The sequence below is a fragment of the Lithobates pipiens genome, unplaced genomic scaffold (assembly GCF_037356315.1).
Source record: "Lithobates pipiens isolate NorthernLeopardFrog02 unplaced genomic scaffold, aLitPip1_a1.2 Scaffold_22, whole genome shotgun sequence".
NCBI lineage: Eukaryota > Metazoa > Chordata > Amphibia > Anura > Ranidae > Lithobates > Lithobates pipiens.
Window position 1 is genome coordinate 326,269,411 of NW_027507784.1, and position 21,924 is coordinate 326,291,334.

The following is a 21,924-nucleotide window of genomic DNA, read 5'->3' on the forward strand; positions in this document are numbered from 1 at the left end:
AATGATGATGATGATGATGATGATGAAGAAAGACTAATCTGGCTGAGCTGTCCCTAAAATAGCAGCATACAGCGCTCTGTCCCTTTATCTAAACTGACAAAAGAAACTCAGGCTGCTGACCTAACACCTATACCAGTCCTGAAAAGAACTTTTGTGTACCAAATAGCTAGCGTTTTCTCTGTCCCTACTCCACACAGGATCCTTTCCCTACAGTGACAGAAGAAAGAATGTAAAATGGCCACCGGATCGGGTGTATTTATAGGTTAGGGGGAATGTCCAAGTGTCCATGAGCTGTCATGTCTCAATTGGTTGTCCTGTAACACATGATAAACGTGTCACGAAAGGTTAAAGTTCTTGTATACATTAAACACGTAAGTCCGCCGGGGCGAACGACGGAAAAAGGCGTTCGAACCCGCGGACGGCGAAAGTCGGAAATTCGCCGCGAAACGACCGCCGGGCGAAACGTTCGTCCATCACTAGTGAGGACACCTCCTGTACTGAAATGATGGTGGGAGCCCCTGTGAGGACACCTACTGTACTTGAAATGATGGTGGGAGCCCCATGTGAGGACACCTCCTGTACTTGAAATGATGGTGGGAACCCCTGTGAGGACACCTCCTGTACTTAAATGATGGTGGGAGCCCCCGTGAGGACACCTCCTGTACTTAAATGATGGTGGGAGCCCCCGTGAGGACACCTCCTGTACTTGAAATGATGGTGGGAACCCCTGTGAGGACACCTCCTGTACTTGAAATGATGGTGGGAACCCCTGTGAGGACACCTCCTGTACTTGAAATGATGGTGGGAACCCCTGTGAGGACACCTCATGTACTTGAAATGATGGTGAGAACCCCTGTGAGGACACCTCCTGTACTTGAAATGATGGTGGGAACCCCTGTGAGGACACCTCCTGTACTTGAAATGATGGTGGGAACCCCTGTGAGGACACCTCCTGTACTTGAAATGATGGTGGGAACCCCTGTGAGGACACCTCCTGTACTTCAAATGATGGTGAGAACACCTTTGAGGACACCTACTGTACTTCAAATGATGGTGGGAGCCCCTGTGAGGACACTTCCTGTACTTCAAATGATGGTGGGAACCCCTGTGAGGACACCTCCTGTACTTGAAATGATGGTGGGAACCCCTGTGAGGACACCTCCTGTACTTGAAATGATGGTGGGAACCCCTGTGAGGACACCTACTGTACTTGAAATGATGGTGGGAACCCCTGTGAGGACACCTACTGTACTTCAAATGATGGTGGGAGCCCCTGTGAGGACACCTCCTGTACCTGAAATGATGGTGGGAACCCCTTTGAGGACACCTACTGTACTTCAAATGATGGTGGGAGCCCCTGTGAGGACACCTACTGCTCAGGAAACTTCCTGGCGGGCTCTGCACGTGGAGCATGTGAACATGCCGGAGCTCATCCTTATTGGATATATGTGAACCCAGCCTTACTGCTTTCTGTAAAGCAGAAAAATTAAATATATTATCCTGACAGAGTCCTAACCGTTCCTTAAAGGAAAAAAAATGATAATATTAGCCAATGATACACCTCTAAATATCACTTCCAATATCGCTTATTCAGATTGTAGGAGGCCTGCTACGTTGTATAAGAGAATATACAATGGTAACATTGTACAGATAACAAGACAAGCACCTCTTTCAAAAAGTGGAAAGGTTTATTGACAGAAGGATCAGCATTTGTAGACAGTTCTGATACAAAGAGCATTTATAATCATTAGCAACAGTGTACAAAAACTAACAAGATACCAATTAAAGGAAAAAATACCAATTAAAGGAAACCTACGGTCTTAATTGTATTGCCAACTATGATGATATAAAAGAAACTTTTTTTTATTTTATTTTTATTTTCAATGGAGTATAGAAGGGTTAAACATTAATAAAATTAAATTAATGCTAAATTAATATTTATAAAGAAAAGCTTTTTTGGATGTTTTTGATTGAATAGAGAAGGGTAAAACACCTGTCAATTTATAATTTTTGCTACTAAATTCCATTGGGGAGATTTTCCTTCACTTTCTCTCCTGGAGATGCAAAATTAAGGCAAGTCATAGATTATGCAATTTTCTGTCCTTGCATTATGGGTGGAAGGAAAGCAAATTTCTTGATTCTCCGATCAATACAGTCAGTGTTAATGGGAAATCCCTCCCGTATCGCTATTGTGTTCTGCCGGCAGGGAGCCTTACCTGCCGCCAGAACACAATGATCAGTGTTGCCAGTCATAATTGTTCAGGAAAATGCAAAGGGAGTTTTTTTTTCCAGTGTGCTGAATTAAAGGTCACCATACTAAGACCAGCCATAAAAGCCTTTGGTTACAGGAAACAAATGCAGTTAATTTGATCAATTCCCTTCCTCCCGCTAAGCCATTGTGTTCTCCCAATGGGGGAAGCCATCCCCGCTGGGAGAACACAGTGATTATTGCTAGCAGCTATAACAGCTTCTTTCAATAATCGCATGTATAATCTGGCAGGCTGATTGTAGACAAGTTGATCAACCAACTTGAGTACAACCAGCCTGCCAGATTACACATGTGATTATTGAAAGCTTGCCCATACATGGTTCAAATCTCGGCCAGTTTCTGCTGAACCGGCCAAGATTTGAATCGTCAATGCCCGACTTAACTAGGCGATGTTAGTGCGGCAATCTCCACTTTTATTGGCTATTGTGTTCTGACAGGGTGACTGCCCTTGCCGTTGGCTGCAAGCGCTGATTGGATGCTGGTTTTATAACATCGATAAAAGCCGGTCCTTAGACTGGCTGCTGTTGGATAGGCTACTGTACACCAGACCGAGTGTTGACTGGTTTGTTGAACCTGCGAATATTCGGCCCATATGTATCAGCCTTAATATGGCTGGTTGTACACAAGTCGATCGATAGACTAGGGCAGTGATGGCGAACCTTGGCATCCCAGATGTTTTGGAACTACATTTTCCATGATGCTCCACTACACTGCAGAGTGCATGAGCATCACGGGAAGTGTAGTTCCAAAACATCTGGGGTGCCAAGGTTCGCCATCACTGGACTAGGGTGCCCATACATGGATAAAAACCAGTCACCAGTCCCTGGTGAACCAGCTGAATTCTGATCGGTGTATACCCGATGATCTATTTAAAGTAATGGGAATTCCATGCAGTTGTCACCAGAACAGGGGCCTCCATTGGGATATTTACCTGCGATTTACTTTCTTATGGTGAAAACTTTAACATTTTGGATTTAAAGTATAACTAAAGGCAAAACATAATTTTTTTCGTTTTGGAAAGAATGGAGATGGATTTTCTAGCATGTCTGTTCAGTTTTTATTGCACCCTGTGCACTTGTTAATGGGATTCACCTTCTCTAATTGTCCTGTTTAGCATTAGCTTTGAGCGTGAAAGTAAAAGAAACCCCAAGTTTTGGGTTGCCCCCAGAAAAATCACAGAGGGAAAATCAGCCAATGGGGACACTAGTTCTGGTGACCTGGAGGTTCCCAAGGAATTCCCATAATTTGCAGAGATTTTGTCACTTCAAGTTCACAAAAATTGAAATCCCTGCAGTGGGATACAGATGGCAAAAATAATTTGTATCTAAAATGAAAAAAAAAAAGTTTTGGTTTTAGTTCTACTTTAGGTCTCAGTAACAAGGACAATCATGTCCCATACACGCGGTCGCATTTTCCGGTGGAAAATGGGTCGCATTTTCCGGGGGGTAAATGTGCGATCGGATCATCCTGTCGGAAAATCTGACTGCGTGTGGGCTCCATCTGACTTTTTCCGTCTGAGTTTCCGACGCACAAAGTTTGAGAGCAGGAACAAAAATTTTCCGACAACAAAATCCGATCACATAAATTCCAATCATGTGTAGACAATTCTGACGGACAAAGTGCCACGCATGCTCAGAATAAACTAAGAGACGAAAGCTATTGGCTACTGGCCCGTTTTATAGTCCTGACGTACGTGTTTGACGTCACCTCGTTCAGAACTTTGTGCAACCGTGTGTTTCGGGCAAAATCCGTGAAAAAATCTGACGGATTTTGTGGTCAGAATGTCCGACCGTGTGTGTGGGGCATCAGAGGGGGTGAATCTAACTAGCTAAAACACAGACAGCAATGGGATTTAAGGAGTACTAATCCTTTCCTACTCAAAACTAAAAAAGTTAGGACTATAAATACATTTTATAGTAAAAAAAAAAATACATTTTATAGTAATATATACAAAAACGGAATTGTGCATTTTACCTTTTAGTATTTAAGTTATAATTCTGATGGAGGTATTTGGAAACAAGTAGAAAGCAGCATAGAGGGGTTCGGTGAAGGTGGTGGTGAAGGTGTGGAGATGTCTGATGGGGTCACACAGCTGGTAGAAGGACAGACAGCCAGCCTCATAATCCAGATAGATCCCAATGGTCTTTAGCAGAGATTTGGAATCGATATGTTTAGATGTGTCCCTGTGCCTGGCATGAAGCCTTGACGTTATTTGACTAAGAGCCCACGAATTGTCATTATATCCTATTATAAATTCACGTCCTGCGATCTTCCTCTCTATGGTTTCAGTGGCCACCCCGATCAGCCATTCCTCCGCTTCACTCACATCCACCTCCCAGTAATGTGTCCCGGATGTAAAGCTTTGGAGACTTAACACTTGGCTGGATTTAAACCTATTTGGTCCATCTGACCTGCTCTCTTCAATGGCAGTATAAGTGGCTATCTTGTGTTTCTTTGATATAAAAATGTTCTCATGAGCCGTATTAATATCGAATACAATATTGGATTTTTCCATCAATGAAAATTGACTCTTTTTCATCAGATCCTTCAAATTGCTAGTAAAGTTGTGAAGCTCTCCGTCTAGAATCCTCGAGATCATTTGTTCATTTATACACGGAGCGTGTTTTGTATCTTTGGTTGAATCTTCTATCCCAGAACTAATATCATCTCCGTTAGGTGGCATTTTCAAAACAGTCAATGGATCTGGAAGCTTACAAAGTTCTTTCATTTGATTAATTTTCCTGGACAGCTTGCTTTGCTGGTTCTCCAACTGCTGGATCAGATCAGAGACGGCCTGGGAGATCTGCTCCTTCTGTCTGGAGATCTCACTCAGGACTCTCTCCTCTACATCATCCAGCTCTTTCCTGATGTCTCTAAACAGCTCAGCGACTCTGCCGGCAACAGCAATTTGTTTTCTCTCTTCTTGCATCCCGTGACTTTCCAGATTCCGGATCCTCATTGGGATCTCCTGTCTCTCAAAGTCCAATATAATTGTAGATTCTCTCAGATTCACTTTCTTTTTCTCAGATGCCACATTCAGAAGGTCCACCTGGTGTCCTCTGTGGTCTCCAGCCACCCAGCAGGACATACATATACAGGCACCGTCCTCTGTGCAGTAGTATTTTAGTACCTCTTGATGTACGGAGCATTTTCTCTCTCCAAATGATGTGGTGGGTTTGGTTAAAATATGATCCGGTGACTTGCTGTGGTTGCTTAGGTGCTTTTCACAAAATGAGGCCTCGCATAACAGACATGTTTTTAAAGCCGGTGTAGGAAAATCGCAGTACGTACACAAGACCTCTCTTTCCTCCTGGTGAGCGGATTTGAAGCACTCCACGATGTTGCACAGTTTCCTGTTCTTCTCCAGTGCAGGATACGCTGTATACCGCACTCTGCACTCCGGACAGGAATAAACTCCAGACTCCTCCTGTGTATCCAGAGCAGTCACAATACAGTCCCAGCAGAAGCTGTGTGCACACTTCAGCGATATGGGCTCCTTATACAGGTTCAGGCAGATGGAGCACTTCAGCTCATCTCTTAGGTCAGCAGATGCCATTTGGAAGAAGGACAAATAACTGGTGATGCAGCTTTGGGACTTCGGTCTTTTAAACTGGTGATGGAAGAGTTGGGGCTTTGGTTTTATATTCTATTGATGAACTAGTCAGTTTGGATGCTTTGTTATGTAAAGTGAAGTCTTCTCTCTTAGTGAAGTGAGACCCTCCCCCGTAAGCCTTTCTCTGCTGAAGATAGATAATCAATGACTAACATAGCACAAGACAATTGCAGAAAATGTACCCTTGACTGGCTAATGTAGGTATTGACCACTTCAGCCCTGGAAGATTTTACTGCTATGCTTTAACTGACAATTGCGCGGTCATGCGACACTGTACCCAAACAAAATTGATGTCCTTTTTTCCTCACAAGTAGAGCGTTCTATTGGTTGTATTTGATCACCTCTGCATTTTTTCTATTTTTTGCACTATAAAATTTTTAAAAAAGCAACGATTGAAAAAAAAAAACGCTATATTTTTTACTTTTTTATCAAAATAGTGTTGCGCTACCATCAATATTCCACCTATAAATGGTAGCGCAACACTATTTATTTATTTTGATATCTAATTATTTGGATGACTGGCCATTTTAGAGTGTTTGCAGCTGTTTTCATGTAGGCACATTTCACTTATTATCCACATTTGCGCTTGAGTATCTTTATCTTGATTTTTTACTTTTTGCTATAATAAATATCTCCCCAAAAAAAACAAAAAATAAACACGTTTTCGTCAGTTTAGACCGATATGTATTCTTCTACATATTTTTGGTCAAAAAAAATAAAATAAAAATTGTAATAAGCATATATTGATTGGTTTGCGCAAAAGTTATAGCATCTACAAACTATGGGATTGTTTTATGGCATTTTTATTTTTTATTAGTAGTAATGGCGGCAATCTGCGAATTTTTATTTTTTTATCGTGCCTGCGACATTATGGCGGACATATTGGACACTTTTGCCACTAGTTTGGAACCATTGTCATTTATACAGCGCATTTATAAGTGCTATAAAAGTGTACCGATTAGCGTGTAAAGGACACTGGCAGGGAAGGGGTTAACCACTAGGGGGCGATGAAGGGGTTAAGTGTGTCCTAGGGAGTGATTCTAACTGTGGGGGGGAGGGGCTACACCTCACATGACAGCGACCACTGCTTCCAATGACAGGGAGCAGTGGATCTCTGTCATGACATAAGGCAGAATGGGGAAATAATATAAAATGCCTTGTTTACATAGGCATCTCCCCGTTTTACCTCTCCACACTGCACTCGCGGGCCGCTGGAGAACATAGAGTTCCTGGGACCTGCGGGCGCGTGCCCACGCCCGAAAGGCGTCAAATGTAAAGGGATGTACCTGGATACTCATTTCCCTGCTTGTGCCATTGTGCCGACGTACATCTGTGTGCGGCGTTTGGCAAGCGGTTAAAGTTGCAAAATTTTGGGATTCTTTAGGTCCCTTCCTCTGGCTTTATCAAATTCTGAAAATGGTTCCACATCTCAGGATGGATCCAAGAGGTCCCAATAGCTTTTATCCTTTGGAAATTCAGTTTAGCTAATAAAATATATTTTTAAATTCCACACTTTAGGCATCTGAAGAAGTCATGCAGTTTAGTAAATAACTCACGCAGATTGTACATTACAAAATTTTCGACATCTCAAATCAAACTGACGAGGAGATTTCAGAGTTGATATAGTTGAGGAGCAAAATACTGGATAGTCACAGCAAACTGTGAGCTGTGAAAATATAAGAGAAGACAAATCAAAGATTATTTGTGATGAGCTCAACTTACAATGGAGCGTCTGCAACCCTTAAGCTGGCCATACATGGACCAAAATTCGAATGGTTCCTGCTGAACTGGTCAAACTGAAATTCAGGTATGGGCACCTTGGTTGTACACGAGCGATCTCTCAGGTTTTTCTCAAACAATTAGTGTGATATATATAATAATGTAATATAAAATATAGCTAGCAACATCGATCATTATGTTCTGCCGGCAGGGAACGTTCCCCATCGACAGAACACAATAGTGCTGCGGGAGTGATTCTCCCATTAACACTGACTGTGTTGATGGGGAATCAAGCAATTTCCTTTCCTTCCACCAAATTACATAGTCTATAGCCTGCCTTAGGCTAAGTTAAGACATGTAGTTGGGGGTTGCCGAGTTGAGCTGCATTTTTAGCTCCCCCTTAAGCTACAATGGGTTGTTTACATGCTGTGGTTGCAATGCTTCACTTCGTGCCTGGGGCAAAACTATCCAACACAGTCCCACTGTACATGGTCCTTTCAGGCAAATAGTGAACCGCTGCTAATACCCTGCAACTGCAAGCAAAGATGGGGTTAAAACAGGAGATGTGGAGGCATTACATTGCCTCCTTTCCACCTGTTAAACGTCTCTGAAAAGTGATCTGAATGTAGATTGCTTTTCAGAGGAGTGGTGGATTTAGATACACATCTTAACCTATTATTATTATTATACAGGATTTATATAGCGCCAACAGTGTACGCAGCGGTTTACAATATAAAAAGGAGACAATACAGTTATAATACAATAAAATACAAGAGGATTAAAGTGGTTGTAAACCCTTACAGACCACTTTTACCTTCAGGTAAGCCTAGATTAATTCTTACCTGTAGGTGCAAGAAATATCTCCTAAACCTACATGGTTTAGGAGATATTTGCAAAAGACAGGCACCGCTGTCTACAGCGCATGGGCCGTAGACAGTGGTGCGCAGGCGCACTGAGCATGCCGTTAGTGGCAGCTCCCGTGCACATGCGCGGGAGTAACGCCATCGTGGCTCCGCCCAATCACAGCACCGGAGCCGCGATACCTGGAAGAAGATGGGCACTTCATGGAAGAGGGGACAGCGGTGACTTCGCTGGCTCCTGTGTCAGGTAAGTGACACATAATGGGCTACTATGCGATGCATAGTAGTCCATTATGCTTTACCTTTGCAGGGAAACAAAGAGGAAGTAAAACCATCAGGGTTCACTTCCTCTTTAAGAGGGCCCTGCTCAGAAGAGCTTACAATCTAATAAGGTGGGGCAGGTGGTACAAAAGGTTGTAACTGTGGGGGATGAGCTGATGAACGTGGTAGAAGATTAGTTAGAGACGTGTTAGGCTTTCCTGAAGAGATGAGTTTTCAGGAATTGCTTGAAGGCAGCAAGAGTAGGGGATAGCCAGACCAGTGGAGGTAGCGAGTTCCAGAGGATGGGAAAGGCTCCGAGAACCTAGCCTTATGCCCCGTACACATGAGCGGAATTTCCATCTAAAATATCTTGGATGGTTTTTCTGACAGAATTCCGCTCAAGCTTGGCTTGCATACACACGGTCACTCAAGTTCTCGGAACTTTCGACTGCCAAGAACGCGGTGACGTACAACACTACAATATTATGACGAGCCAAGAAAATTAAGTTCAATGCTTCCGAGCATGCGTCGAATTGTTTCCGAGCATGCATAGGAATTTTGTGCGTCGAAATTGCTACAGACGATCGAAATAGAGAACCTGCTCTCAATCTTTTGCTGGCAGGAATTCCGCCAGCAAAAGTCCAATGGAGCGTACACAACGGTCGCATTTTCTGACCAAAACCTCACATCGGACGTTTTCTGGCAGGATTTCCGATCGTGTGTACGCGGCATTAGGAGCCATTATGAAAACAGAGACAGGCGGCAGATCATACGCATTAGGGGCTTTTCCTGAAGCCACTCCCTCACATGATCTGCTATCTACAGTCCAAGGCCTCCTTCAAGAAATATTAGGTGACTCCGCTCCCTCCACTATCGTGCCAAATAGCTCCTTCACTGCTCCCTCCACTATTGGCAGAGCCCCTCTGCCGGTTCCACAAGAAGTTAACACACCTAGAGATGTCATTTGTAAGCTACTTACTGTAAATACTCCATAAAGGAATCTGTTATTTGTGCTCAGAGAGGTAAACTACACCTAGATTTTGATGCCACTAATTTATCTCACTTTGTGGACTTCCCCAGGAGGACACTCGTGCAACGGCAACCTGTTCCCACTACTTGAAATCTTATGCCAAGAAAAGGCAGATTATCTCTGGAGGTTCCCCTTTCAGTTGTCAGCAAATAAAAATGTCACCCTGAGGAATAAAGATGATCTGCCTAAACATCTGAAAAATCGGGAACTTCCAGATGTAGACTTCCTGGATTTGTTGTTTTTTTTTTGGGGACATCCCACTGCCACAATGTCCTGAATTCGGAGCCGTATGGGCGCCATTATACTAGAGGCATATCCAAGCTTGTCCCATGAGTCGAATGCCCCATACACACGGTCGGACATTCTGACCACAAAATCCGTCTTTTTCCGGATTTTCTTCTGACGGATTTTGTCCGAAACTTGTGTTGCCTATACACAATCGGACAAAGTTGTCGAAAAATCAGATCGTTCAGAACTTGGTGACGTTTGTTGCTTACAACGGGACTACGTAGAGGATAGTAGCTTTGGTCTCGTAATTTAATCTGAGCATGCGTGGCACTTTGTCCTATCAGAATTCTCTACAAACGATCGGAAAAAGTCAGATCGGATTTTTTTGTCTGAAAATTTAAGATCCTGCTTTTTTTCTGTCGGAATTTCTGACGGAAAAAGTCCGATAGAGCCCACACACAATCGGATTTTCTGACAATATAATCTGATCTTTTCCGTCGGAATTTTGTGTACAGGGCATAAGGCAGGCCATAGACTGTGTGAATTGTTTTCCTGCAACCAAATTATGAGCATCCACTGACCTTTCTCCATTGGAATCTCTCGGTATGACGCCCCAAGAAACAAGATCTCTTCTATCCCATAAGAAAAAAAAATAATAATAAACTTTTACTTGGGGTCCACTTTACAAATGTCCCATACTTTATCAGAAATTAGGAGAAAAAAAAGCTCACCTCCCCAAATCCAAAAGATCATTTGGCTATCCTATGTCTCATCTATAAGCTTTCGGGTCAAAGAATCATCCTAGAACAGTGATTCTCAACCAGAGTTCTGTGGAACCCCTGGGTTCCTCCAGAGGTTGCTAGGGGTTCCTTCAGCATTGGGCAATTTCTGCCTCTCGGATAAGTTCCCACTCACACCATTGATCTTTTTAGCCATCTGTAAGGAGGTAATTCTTCCCAATGACCACAAGTGTAAGGACCATTCTTCCCACCGACCATCACACTAATGTATCATGAGTTGTAGATTTCAAATTTTTAGCCGGGGTTCCCCGAGACCGGAGAACTATTTCAAGGGTTCCTCTGTGTTGAAAAGGTTGAGAAAGGCTGTCCTAGAAGTTCTTGGCCAAATAGTATAGGACCCCTTCCCGCTGGGTGCAAATAGTTCAAGAAATATTTCCAAGGACATATTCTAGTTGTTGGAGGGGTTGTAACCAACTTTTCTTTATTCATGGTAGTCCTGTCCCAAGATCAAGAGCTTTTGAGAAATTACACCCTAGATACAGAAGACCGCTCTTAAACCAATTAAATGTACGCCATTAAAATGTATTTTCCGTGATATACCGTAAACTCTTCTAAGTCATAATAGTGTAACCCTGTATCTACTGAAGGTGGCAAAAAACTTGCATTCCTAGATACTGGAAACAAGCTACATGCCCCACCATGTCAGAATAGAAGGGAGAGTTAAATGACATTGTGGAGGGTAAACGCTGGATCCATGATGTTAAGAACAAACATGGTGAATTTATGTGTCATAAATGGACTTGGGATGGCTGGATTTATTATTCATATTGTTTGTCAGAAACATACATACTCCTTGTCCCACCCATTTTATGGTATATGGATAGATAGTAATAAATGACTGTATGACGTATAAACCTATGGATCATTATACACTATATTACCAAAAGTATTGGTACACCTGCCTTTACACGCACATGAAATTTAATGGCCTCCCAGTCTTGGTCCGTAGGGTTCAATATTGAGTTGGCCCACCCTTTGCAGCTACAACAGCTTCAACTCTTCCGGGAAGGCCGTCCACAAGGTTTAGGAGTGTGTCTATGGGAGTGTTTGACCATTAATCCAGGAAGCGAATTTGTGAGATCAGGCACTGATGTTTGATGGGAAGTCCTGGCTCACAGTCTCCGTTCTAATTCATTGCAAAGATGTTTTATCGGGTTAAGGTCAGGACTCTGTGCAGGCCAGTCAAATTCCTCCACCCCAAACTCGCTCACCCATGTCTTTATGGACCTTGCTTTCTGCAGTAGTCCAAATCATTTGGTGGAGGGGGGATTATGGTGTGGGGGTGTTTTTCAGGGGTTGGGTTTGGCCCCTTAGTTCCAATGAAGGGAACTCTTAGGGCGTCAGCATACCAAGACATTTTGGAAAATGTCATGCTCCCAACTTTGCAGGAATGGTTTGGGGGTGGCCCCTTCCTGTTCCAACATGACTGCACACCAGTGCACAAAGCAAGGTCCATAAAGACATGGATAAGCGAGTTTGGGGTGGAGGAACTTGACTGGCCTGCACAGAGTCCTGACCTCAACCCGATATAACACCTGTGGGATGAATCAGATTGGAGACTGCGAGCCAGGCCTTCTTGTCCAACATCAGTGCCTGACCTCTCAAATGCACTTCTGGAAGAATAGTCAAACATTCCCATAGATACAGTGGTGTGAAAAAGTGTTTGCCCCCTTCCTCATTTCCTGTTCCTTTGCATGTTTGTCACACTTAAGTGTTTCGGAACATCAAACCAATTTAAACAATAGTCAAGGACAACACAAGTAAACACAAAATGCAATTTGTAAATGAAGGTGTTTATTATTAAAGGTGAAAATAAATCCAAACCATCATGGCCCTGTGTGAAAAAGTGATTGCCCCCTAAACCTAATAACTGGTTGGGCCACCCTTAGCAGCAACAACTGCAACCAAGCGTTTGCGATAACATGCAATGAGGCTTTAACAGCATCCTGGAGGAATTTTGGCCCACTCATCTTTGCAGAATTGTCCTAATTCAGTTACATTAGAGGGTTTTCGAGCATGAACGGCCTTTTTAAGGTCATACCACAACATCTCAATAGGATTCAGGTCAGGACTTTGGCTAGGCCACTCCAAAGTCTTCATTTTGTTTTTCTTCAGCCATTCGGTGGTGGACTTGCTGGTGTGTTTAGGATCATTGTCCTGCTGCAGAACCCAAGTTCGTTTCAGCTTGAGTACATGAACAGATGGTCGGACATTCTCCTTCAGGATCTCTTGGTAGACAGCAGAATTCATAGTTCCTTTTATCACGGCAAGTCTTCCAGGTCCTGAAGCAGCAAAACAGCCCCAGACCATCACACTACCACCACCATATTTTACTGTTGGTATAATGTTCTTTTTATGAAATGCAGTGTTCCTTCTACGCCAGATATACTTGGACACACACCTTCCAAAGAGTTCCACTTTTGTCTCATCGGTCCACAGAATGTTGTCCCAAAAGTCTTGGGGATAATCAAGATGTGTTGTGGAGAAATTGAGACGAGCTTTGATGTTCTTTTTGCTCAGCAGTGGTTTTCTCCTTGGAACTCTGCCATGCAGGCCATTTTTGCCCAGTCTTTTCCTGATGGTGGAGGCATGAACGCTGACCTTAACTGAGGCAAGTGAGGCCTGCAGTTCCTTGGACGTTGTTGTGGGGTCTTTTGTGACCTCTTGGATGAGTCGTCGCTGCGCTCTTGGGGTAATTTTGGGCGGCCGGCCACTCCTGGGAAGGTTCACCACTGTTCCATGTCTTTGCCATTTGTGGATAATGGCTCTCACTGTGGTTCGCTGGATTCCCAAAACTTTGGAAATGGCTTTATAACCCTTTCCAGACTGATAGATCTCAATTACTTTCTTTCTCAATTGTTCCTGAATTTCTTTGGGTCTCGGCATGATGTGTAGCTTTTAAGGATCTTCTGGTGGACCTTACTGTGTCAAGCAGCTCCTATTTAAGTGATGCCTTGATTGTGAACAGGTGTGGCAATAATCAGGCCTGGGTGTGGCTATAGAAATTGAACTCAGGTGTGGACAACCACAGTTATAGTATGTTTTAACAAGGGGGGCAATCACTTTTTCACACAGGGCCATGATGGTTTGGATTTTTTTTCACCTTTAATAATAAACACCTTCATTTACAAATTGCATTTTGTGTTTACTTGTGTTGTCCTTGACTATTGTTTAAATTGGTTTGATGTTCCGAAACACTTAAGTGTGACAAACATGCAAAGGAACAGGAAATGAGGAAGGGGGCAAACACTTTTTCACACCACTGTACACTCCTAAACCTTGTGGACGGCCTTCCCAGAAGAGTTGAAGCTTTTATAGCTGCAAAGGGTGGGCCAACTAAATATTGAACCCTACGGACTAAGACTGGGATGCCATTAACCACTTCCGGATGGCCCGCTGCATATATACTGTGGCAGGGTGGCCCAGCTGCACAAAATCACATACCTGTACGTGATTTTGTGCACAAGATCTGGGGTGCGCAGGCGTGCTGCCCCCTCTGTGATTGGACACAGTGGGGGCCAATCAGTGGGTCCGTCGGCTGCAATGGACCTGGCGATTTTCAGAGGAGAGGCAGAACGGAGGTCTGCTTATGTAAACAAGGCAGATCCCCATTCATCAGAGAGGAAAATTGAGATCTTGAGTTTCTGCTAAGCAGAAACACAGATATCTGTTTTCATCTAATGCATCCGTTCCCCCACAGTTAGAAAGCACGCCCTAGGAGCGCACTTAACCCTTTGATCACCCCTGATGTTAACCTCTTCCCTGCCAGTGTCATTTATACAGTGACAGTGCTTTTTTTTTTTTTTGGCCCTAAACACTGTCTTGGTGTCACTGGTCCCCAGATTTGTCCACTGCAATATCCCAATACCGCAAAAAATCGCTGATCACCGGCATCAATAGTAAAAACAATAAAAAAAAATAAAAAGTCCATAAATCTATCCTATAGTTTATAGACGATATACCTTTTGCGCAAACCAATCAATAGACGCTTATTGGGATTTTTTTTACCAAAAGTATGTAGCAGAATACATATTGGCCTAAATTGATGAAGCTATTAGATATTTTTACTGGGTATGTTTTATAGCAGAAAGTAAAAAAAAAAAAAAAATATATATATATATATATATATATATATATATATATATAATTTTTTATTTTTTTTTAATTGTTGTTCCCTTTGTTGTTTATAGCATAAAAAATAAAAACCGCAGAGGTGATCAAATACCACCAAAAGAAAGCTCTATTTGTGGGGAAGAAAAGGCACACATTTTATTTGGGTACATCGTCTCACGACTGCGCAATTGTCAGTTAAAGTAACACAGGGCCGTATTGCAAAAAACGGCCTGGTCGTGACGGGGGGTAAAACCTTCTGGAGCTGAAGTGGTTAAAGTTTATGTGCATGTAAAAGCAAGTGTCCCAATACTTTTGGAATGTACCTGTCAAATGCTGATTCCTTTGGTGCATTGATGGCATTTATTCAAACTTTATACCCATTGGAATTGTTAACCCTTTAAAAACATCTGAGATTTCACTTCCCCTATTGACGCCCCCAGACCAAATCTCAATATTTATTCAGAATTTTCAGGGAATCTGAGCATTCAAATCAAAGATTCAATACAGTGCCTTGAAAAAGTATTCATACCCCTTTACATTTTCCACATTTTGTCATGTTACAACCAAAAACGTAAATGTATTTTATTGGGAATTTTATGTGATGGACCAACACAAAGTGGCACAAAATTGTGAAGTGGAAGGAAAATGATAAACCGTTTTCAAAAGTTTTTACAAATAAATATGTGAAATGTGTGGTGTGCATTTGTATTCAGCCCCCTTTTACTCTGATACCCCCAACTAAAATCTTGTGAAAACAATTGCCTTCAGAAGTCAGCTAATTAGTAAATAGAGTCCACCTGTGTGTAATCTCATATCGGTAGAAATACAGCTGTTCTGTGAAGCCCTCAGAGGTTTGTTAGAGAACCTTAGTGAACAAACAGCATCATGAAGGCCAAGGAACACACCAGACAGGTCAGGGATAAAGTTGTGGAGAAGTTCAAAGCAGGGTTAGGTTATAAAAAAAAAATATCCCAAGCTTTGAACATCTCACAGAGCTCTGTTCAATGCATCATCTGAGAATGGAAAGAGTATGGCACAACTGCAAACCTACCAAGACATGGCCATCCACCTAAACTGACCGGCCGGGCAAGGAGAGCATTCATCAGAGGAGCGGCCAAGAGGCCCATGGTAACTCTGGAGGAGCTGCAGAGATCCACAGATCAGGTGGGAGAAACTATTAGTGGTGCTCTCCACAAATCTGGCCTTGGAAGAGTGACGAGAGGAAATCCATTGTTGAAAGAAACCCATAAGAAGTCCCATTTACAGTTTGCGAGAAGCCATGTGGGGGACACAGCAAACATGTGGAAGAAGGTGCTCTGGTCAGATGAGACCAAAATGTAACTTTTTGGCCTAAAAGCAAAATGCTATGTGTGGCAGAAAACTAACACTGCACATCACTCTGAACACACCATCCCCACCGTGAAACATGGTGGTGGCAGCATCATGTTGTGGGGATGCTTTTCTTCATCAGGGACAGGGAAGCTGGTCAGAGTTGATGGGAAGATGGATGGAGCCAAATACAGGGCAATCTTAGAAGAAAGCCTGGTATGACCCGTACACATGACCGGACTTTCCGCCAGAATAGGTCCGATGGAATCATTCCGTCAAATATTCCGATTGTGTGTGGGCTAATCCAATCGGTTTTCTAAAAAAATTCAGTCAGACCTAGAAATAGAACATGTTTCAAATCTGTCCGATGGACTCAATTCCTATCAGGAAAACCATTCGTCTGTATGCTGGTCCGACGGACCAAATACAACGCAAGGGCAGCTATTGGTTACTGGCTATTGAACTTCTTTTTCTAGCCCCGTCGTACGTCATCATGTTCAAAATGAACGGACTTTCGAATAAACTTTAGTCCATTCATGTGTGGGCAAATCCGTTTGTTCGGAAGTCCAACGTAGCTCTGTCGAAAGCCCGTCGGGAAGACCTTCTGACCTTTTCTGCTGGAAAGTCTGGTCGTGTGTACGCGGCATTAGAGTCTGCATAAGACTTGAGACTGGGGCGGAGGTTCACCTTCCAGCAGGACAACGACCCTAAACATACAGCCAGAGCTACAGTGGAATGGTTTAGATCAGAGATATGCAATTAGCGGACCTCCAGCTGTTGTAGAACTACAAGTCCCATGAAGCATAGCAAAATTCTGACATCCACAAGCATGACACCAGAGGCAGAGGCACGATGGGACTTGTAGTTTTGCAACAGCTGGAGGTCCACTAATTGCATATCCCTGGTTTAGATCAAAGAATATTCATGTGTTAGTCCCTGTACACACGGTCGGAGATTTCCACAACCAAATCCGTCGGATTTTGTCCGTCAAATCTTGTCCGAAACTGTTGCATACACACGGTCGGACTAAGTTGTCAAAAAATCCGATCTTTCAGAACGCGATGACGTTATTTCGTTACGATGGGACTACATTCAGGCTAGTAGCCAATAGCTTTGATGTAGGAATTTGATCTGAGCATGCGTGGCACTTGGTCAGATTTGAATTCTCTACACATGATCGGAGTATGTCCGATCGGACCAGTTGGTCGGGAAATATTTCCAACAAGTTGGAAAATTGGGTCCAATGCATACCACACACAGTCTGATTATCCGACAACACAGTCCGATAGGACACATTCCACCGGATTCTCCGATCGTGTGTACAAGGCTTTAGAATGGCCCAGTCAATGTCCAGACCTAAATCATATTGATAATCTGCAGGAAGACTTGAAAATTGATGTTCACAGACGCTTTCCATCCAATCTGACAGAGCTTGTATTATTTTGCAAAGAAGAATGGGCAAAAATGTCCCTCTCTAGATGTGCAAAGCTGGTAGAGACGTCCCCAAAAAGACTTGCAGCTGTAATTGCAGTGAAAGGGGATTCTACAAACTATTGACTCAGGGGGGCGCCATACACCCGTACCCCCCACTTTTTTCTCATATTTATTTGTAAAAAATGTGAAAAACCATTTATCATTTTCCTTCCACTTCACAATTATGTGGCACGTTATGTTGGTCTATCACATAAAATCCCAATAAAATACATTTAAGTTTTTGGTTGTAAAATGACAAAATGTGGAAAATTTCAAGGGGTATGAATACTTTTTCAAGGCACTGTATATAATCTGATTGGGATGAGCCAGTTATGTTCATCGATTTTAACTATTCTGTATGAAAATGATGCAAATCCTTGGGTTATACAATTTCAGATCATCAAGAGGAAGGACGATAGTATGATTTATGAGTTTAGAAATAATGCAACAATAAAGTACCATATGTTCAATAGAAAATAAATCGCTCATAATAAAATGTTTGATTTTGCAAAGGTAACAACTGAAGTATTACTAAACTATACACAGTTTAAAAGTGCTCTTTTGTTGGCATTTAAAAACATTCAAGAGACTTCTGTACATTGGATAAAATTTCATGTGCAGAAATGGTGAAAGTAATTTTTATAACTCTGTATTATTACCATGTTTCCATATTCCCATACCTGTATGCTAAACCTGTTATAACATTGATGTGTCTGTATTGTCCTGTTTTGTTTACTGCATATGGATTCTGAAGGACTCCGCCTGATGTTCTCCAGCTGGGTGGTGGTCAGACGAGGTCTTTGTCTCGGGTTGTCTCATTGTCCACCTAGTGACTGGAGTCTAAACCATACAATGGATACAATACAATGGAGCCCTCACATTCTAGTCTGCTCTAAGAAAACCCTCTTTGCCTTAGAAAAGTTTTATAATACAAATTGTTATCTATTGTATTATTTATTTATTTTTAAGTTAGCCAAACAACCGACAATGGTGTCCCTTTATTCCTCAGTAACCTACCAATACACACCTTCAGGCATGAAGCTCGAAAAAACAACACCCAACCCAGGGTTCCTGGTTGGGATTGGATTATGTCCTTTAACACATTTCTTGGTCGATCAACATTACAAAACCTCCCAACTTTTTGAGATGGATGGGGGGGGGGGGGGGGGGGGGGAAATCTTTCAGCATGTAAGCAAAGGATGTGCCCCAAGTTTCATCATAAAAAATGAACATGTTAAAGAAATTTGGTTGTGTCCGTTAGTGCTTATTATTTCCACTTCTCTTCCTTCCTCAAAATATTAAATGCAATAATGTGGAGGCCAGGTGGAGGATAACACTTATTACAATTAAACTGTACATTTCCTAATGATGTTTTTATATATGCAGCCGAAAAATGAGGGGCGAAGGGATTTGGTTTGAAAAGAGGGGTCAGTTGTGAGCTACGCAAAATAAGTAAATTTCAATATGGAGGGGAGACCATTTTTTTATGATACACTTACTAGTTACACTTTCTTCAAAACATGGCTTCGGACACGCTTTAAAGCACTCTGAACGCCAGTCAAAGCTCCTGTCGCTAAATAAAATGGTTAGCTTACAGTCCTGTTTACACCTTTCTTCGATTAGGCTTTGGTGGTGCTTCGATGAGGCTTTGGTGGGGCTTTGGCGGGGCTTCGATGAGGCTTTGATGAGGTTTTGGCAGGGATTCGATGAGGCTTTGGCAGGGCTTCGATGAGGCTTTGGCGGGGCTTTGGCGGGGCTTCAAGTGAGCTTGGCCATAGACTTCTATAGAGGCTTTGAAGATGCTTTGAAGCACCGCTAAAGCTATATGGGGTATAATTTTTGAAGCAATGTGTAAAAACAGGACTGTAAGCTTACCATTTTATTCAGTGACAGGAGCTTTGACTAGCATTCAGAGAGCTTTAACAAAGCCTGTTTGAAGCAAGTGTAAACTAGCCGTTAATGTATGTTTAACTACTTAACGGCGACGCTATAGCCGAATGACGGCTACAGCGTGGCACAGTAACTCTGGGAGGGCGTACATTGATGTCCTCGCAGAATCTTGCTCCCGCGTGTCCCCTGGGGGGCACACCTGGCAACATCCGTGACCTGGACCCGGCACATCACGGATCACAGTGGCCGTTTACCACGTGATCGCTCTGTTAAATGACAAAGTGATCACTTGTAAACAAACTGGTGTCGCGTCCAGAGAGATCAGATGCTGCTGCAGCGCTGTGGGCTGGATGTGTAGTGCCCACAGCGCTGATTTGGGCCCACTCCAGCCATTCAGCCAGCCATCCTTCCATTCATGCTCAGCCAGCCATCCTTCCATTCATGCTCAGCCAGCCATCCATACTCAGCAATATACATCCATCCATCCATGCTCAGCCATCTATCCATACTCAGCAATACTCATCCATCCATCCTCAGCAATACTCATCCATCCTCAGCAATACTCACCCATCCTCAGCCAGCCAGCCATCCATACTCAGCAATACTCATCCATCCATACTCAGCAATACTCAACCATTCATCCATCCATGCTCAGCCATCTATCCATACTCAGCAATACTCATCCATCCATCCATGCTGAGCCATCCCATCCACCCCCATCCATACTCCGCAATACCCAGCCATACTCAGCCTTACCCAGCCACCCCATCCGTACCCGGCTGTACCTAGCCACACTCATTCATGCTCAGTCATCCCATCCATACTCAGCCATCCCCATCCACAGCACATCCATCCCCATTCATGCTCCTCCATACCACATCAGTTCTCATTCATGCCACATCCATGCCACTAGAGTGCCACACAAAAGTGTAATAGGTAGTCAAATTTGATTTGACATTTATGTCCCTAGAACGCCTGATGGCGCTCCCTGCATGTTGGGCCTCTCTATGTGGCCAGACTGTGTAAAAGTCTCACACATGTGGTATCGCTGTATTCGGGAGGAGTGGGAGAATCTATTTTGGGGTGTAATTTTTGGTATACACATGCTATGTGTTATAAATATTGTATAAATGTACAACTTTGTGTAAAAAAAAAAAATGCGTTTTCATTTTCTTTACACGTATTCCAGAAGCTTGTAGAAAAAAATGACATGTTCAAAAGACCCATTTACATTGTCCTAATGCTCCAGGGCCTTCAAAATTGTAAGAGGTAATCAAGAAATGATATGTGTAATTTATGCTCCAAGAACCTCTGCATATTGGGCCTCTCCATGTGGATACGCTGTGTAAAAGTCTCACACATGTGGAATCGCCATACTTAAATAGTAGAATGTGTTTTGGGGTGTAATTTATGCTATACATATGCTGTGTGTGAGAAATAACCTGCTATTAACAATTTTGTGAAAATAAAAAAATCTTAATATTGCAAAGAATTGTGGGAAAAATTACAACTTCAAAAAACTCACCATGCCTCTTACTAAATACCTTGGAATGTCTACTTTCCAAAAAGGGATAATTTGTGGGGTATTTGTACTTTCCTAGCTTGTTGGGGTCTCAAGAAATTAGATAGGCCGTAAGTTCTTCAGGTGTGATCAATTTTCAGAGATTGGCACCATAGCTTGTGGACTCTATAAGTTTTACAATGACCAAATAATATACACATACATATTTGGGTTATTTTTACCAAAGAAATGTATCAGTATAAATTTTGGCCAAAATGTATGAAGAAAAATTACCAATTAGCATTACTAATTGGCAACAGACACTGAGGCCGCGTACACACGCGGGGACTGTTCGCCCAACTTTGTCCGTCAAACAGTTTCGGCAAACAGTCCGCTCAAAATTAGCATGGACGGACATGGCCACACACGACGGACGAACAGTTTGCTGAAACCGTACGCGATGACGTGAACGGCACGTACGACGGGACGAAAAATACGAGGTCCTATACACTGCATTATAACTTTCGGCATGAAAATCCTTTCTGAGCATGCGCGCAACTTTGTTTGACGAACAAGCCTACACACGAGCGGACTGTTCGCTGAAACAAGGTTTCAGCGGACAGTTTTTCGGAAATTCCGAAAAACCTTGCCCGTCAAACTGTCCGCTGAAACTGTCCGCTGAAAGCCCACACACGAGCGGACTGTCCGCCCAAACACTGTTCAGCGGACAAAGTTGGGCGAACAGTCCGCCCGTGTGTACGCGGCCTAAGAAAAATGCATTTTTTTTACAGAATTTTCAGTCTTTTTTTCTTTTATAGCCCAAAAATAAAAAAAACAG

At 42.9% G+C, this 21,924-nt stretch overlaps 1 protein-coding gene across 1 annotated transcript; it reads right to left on the reverse strand.

Annotated features, from left to right (window-relative positions):
- Nucleotides 1–3,019: 3,019 nt before the first annotated feature.
- On the reverse strand, nt 3,020–6,183 carry LOC143925554 (E3 ubiquitin/ISG15 ligase TRIM25-like). The gene has a single exon (XM_077450033.1). The coding sequence runs from the start codon at nt 5,823–5,825 to the stop codon at nt 4,254–4,256; it is 1,572 nt and encodes a 523-aa protein (XP_077306159.1). The 5' UTR covers nt 5,826–6,183; the 3' UTR covers nt 3,020–4,253.
- Between the last annotated feature and the right edge of the window lie 15,741 nt (nt 6,184–21,924).

Bases quoted from the DNA above. Each gene is read 5' to 3' on its own strand.
- LOC143925554 (XM_077450033.1), bottom strand. From the start codon at position 5,825: ATGGCATCTGCTGACCTAAGAGATGAGCTGAAGTGCTCCATCTGCCTG.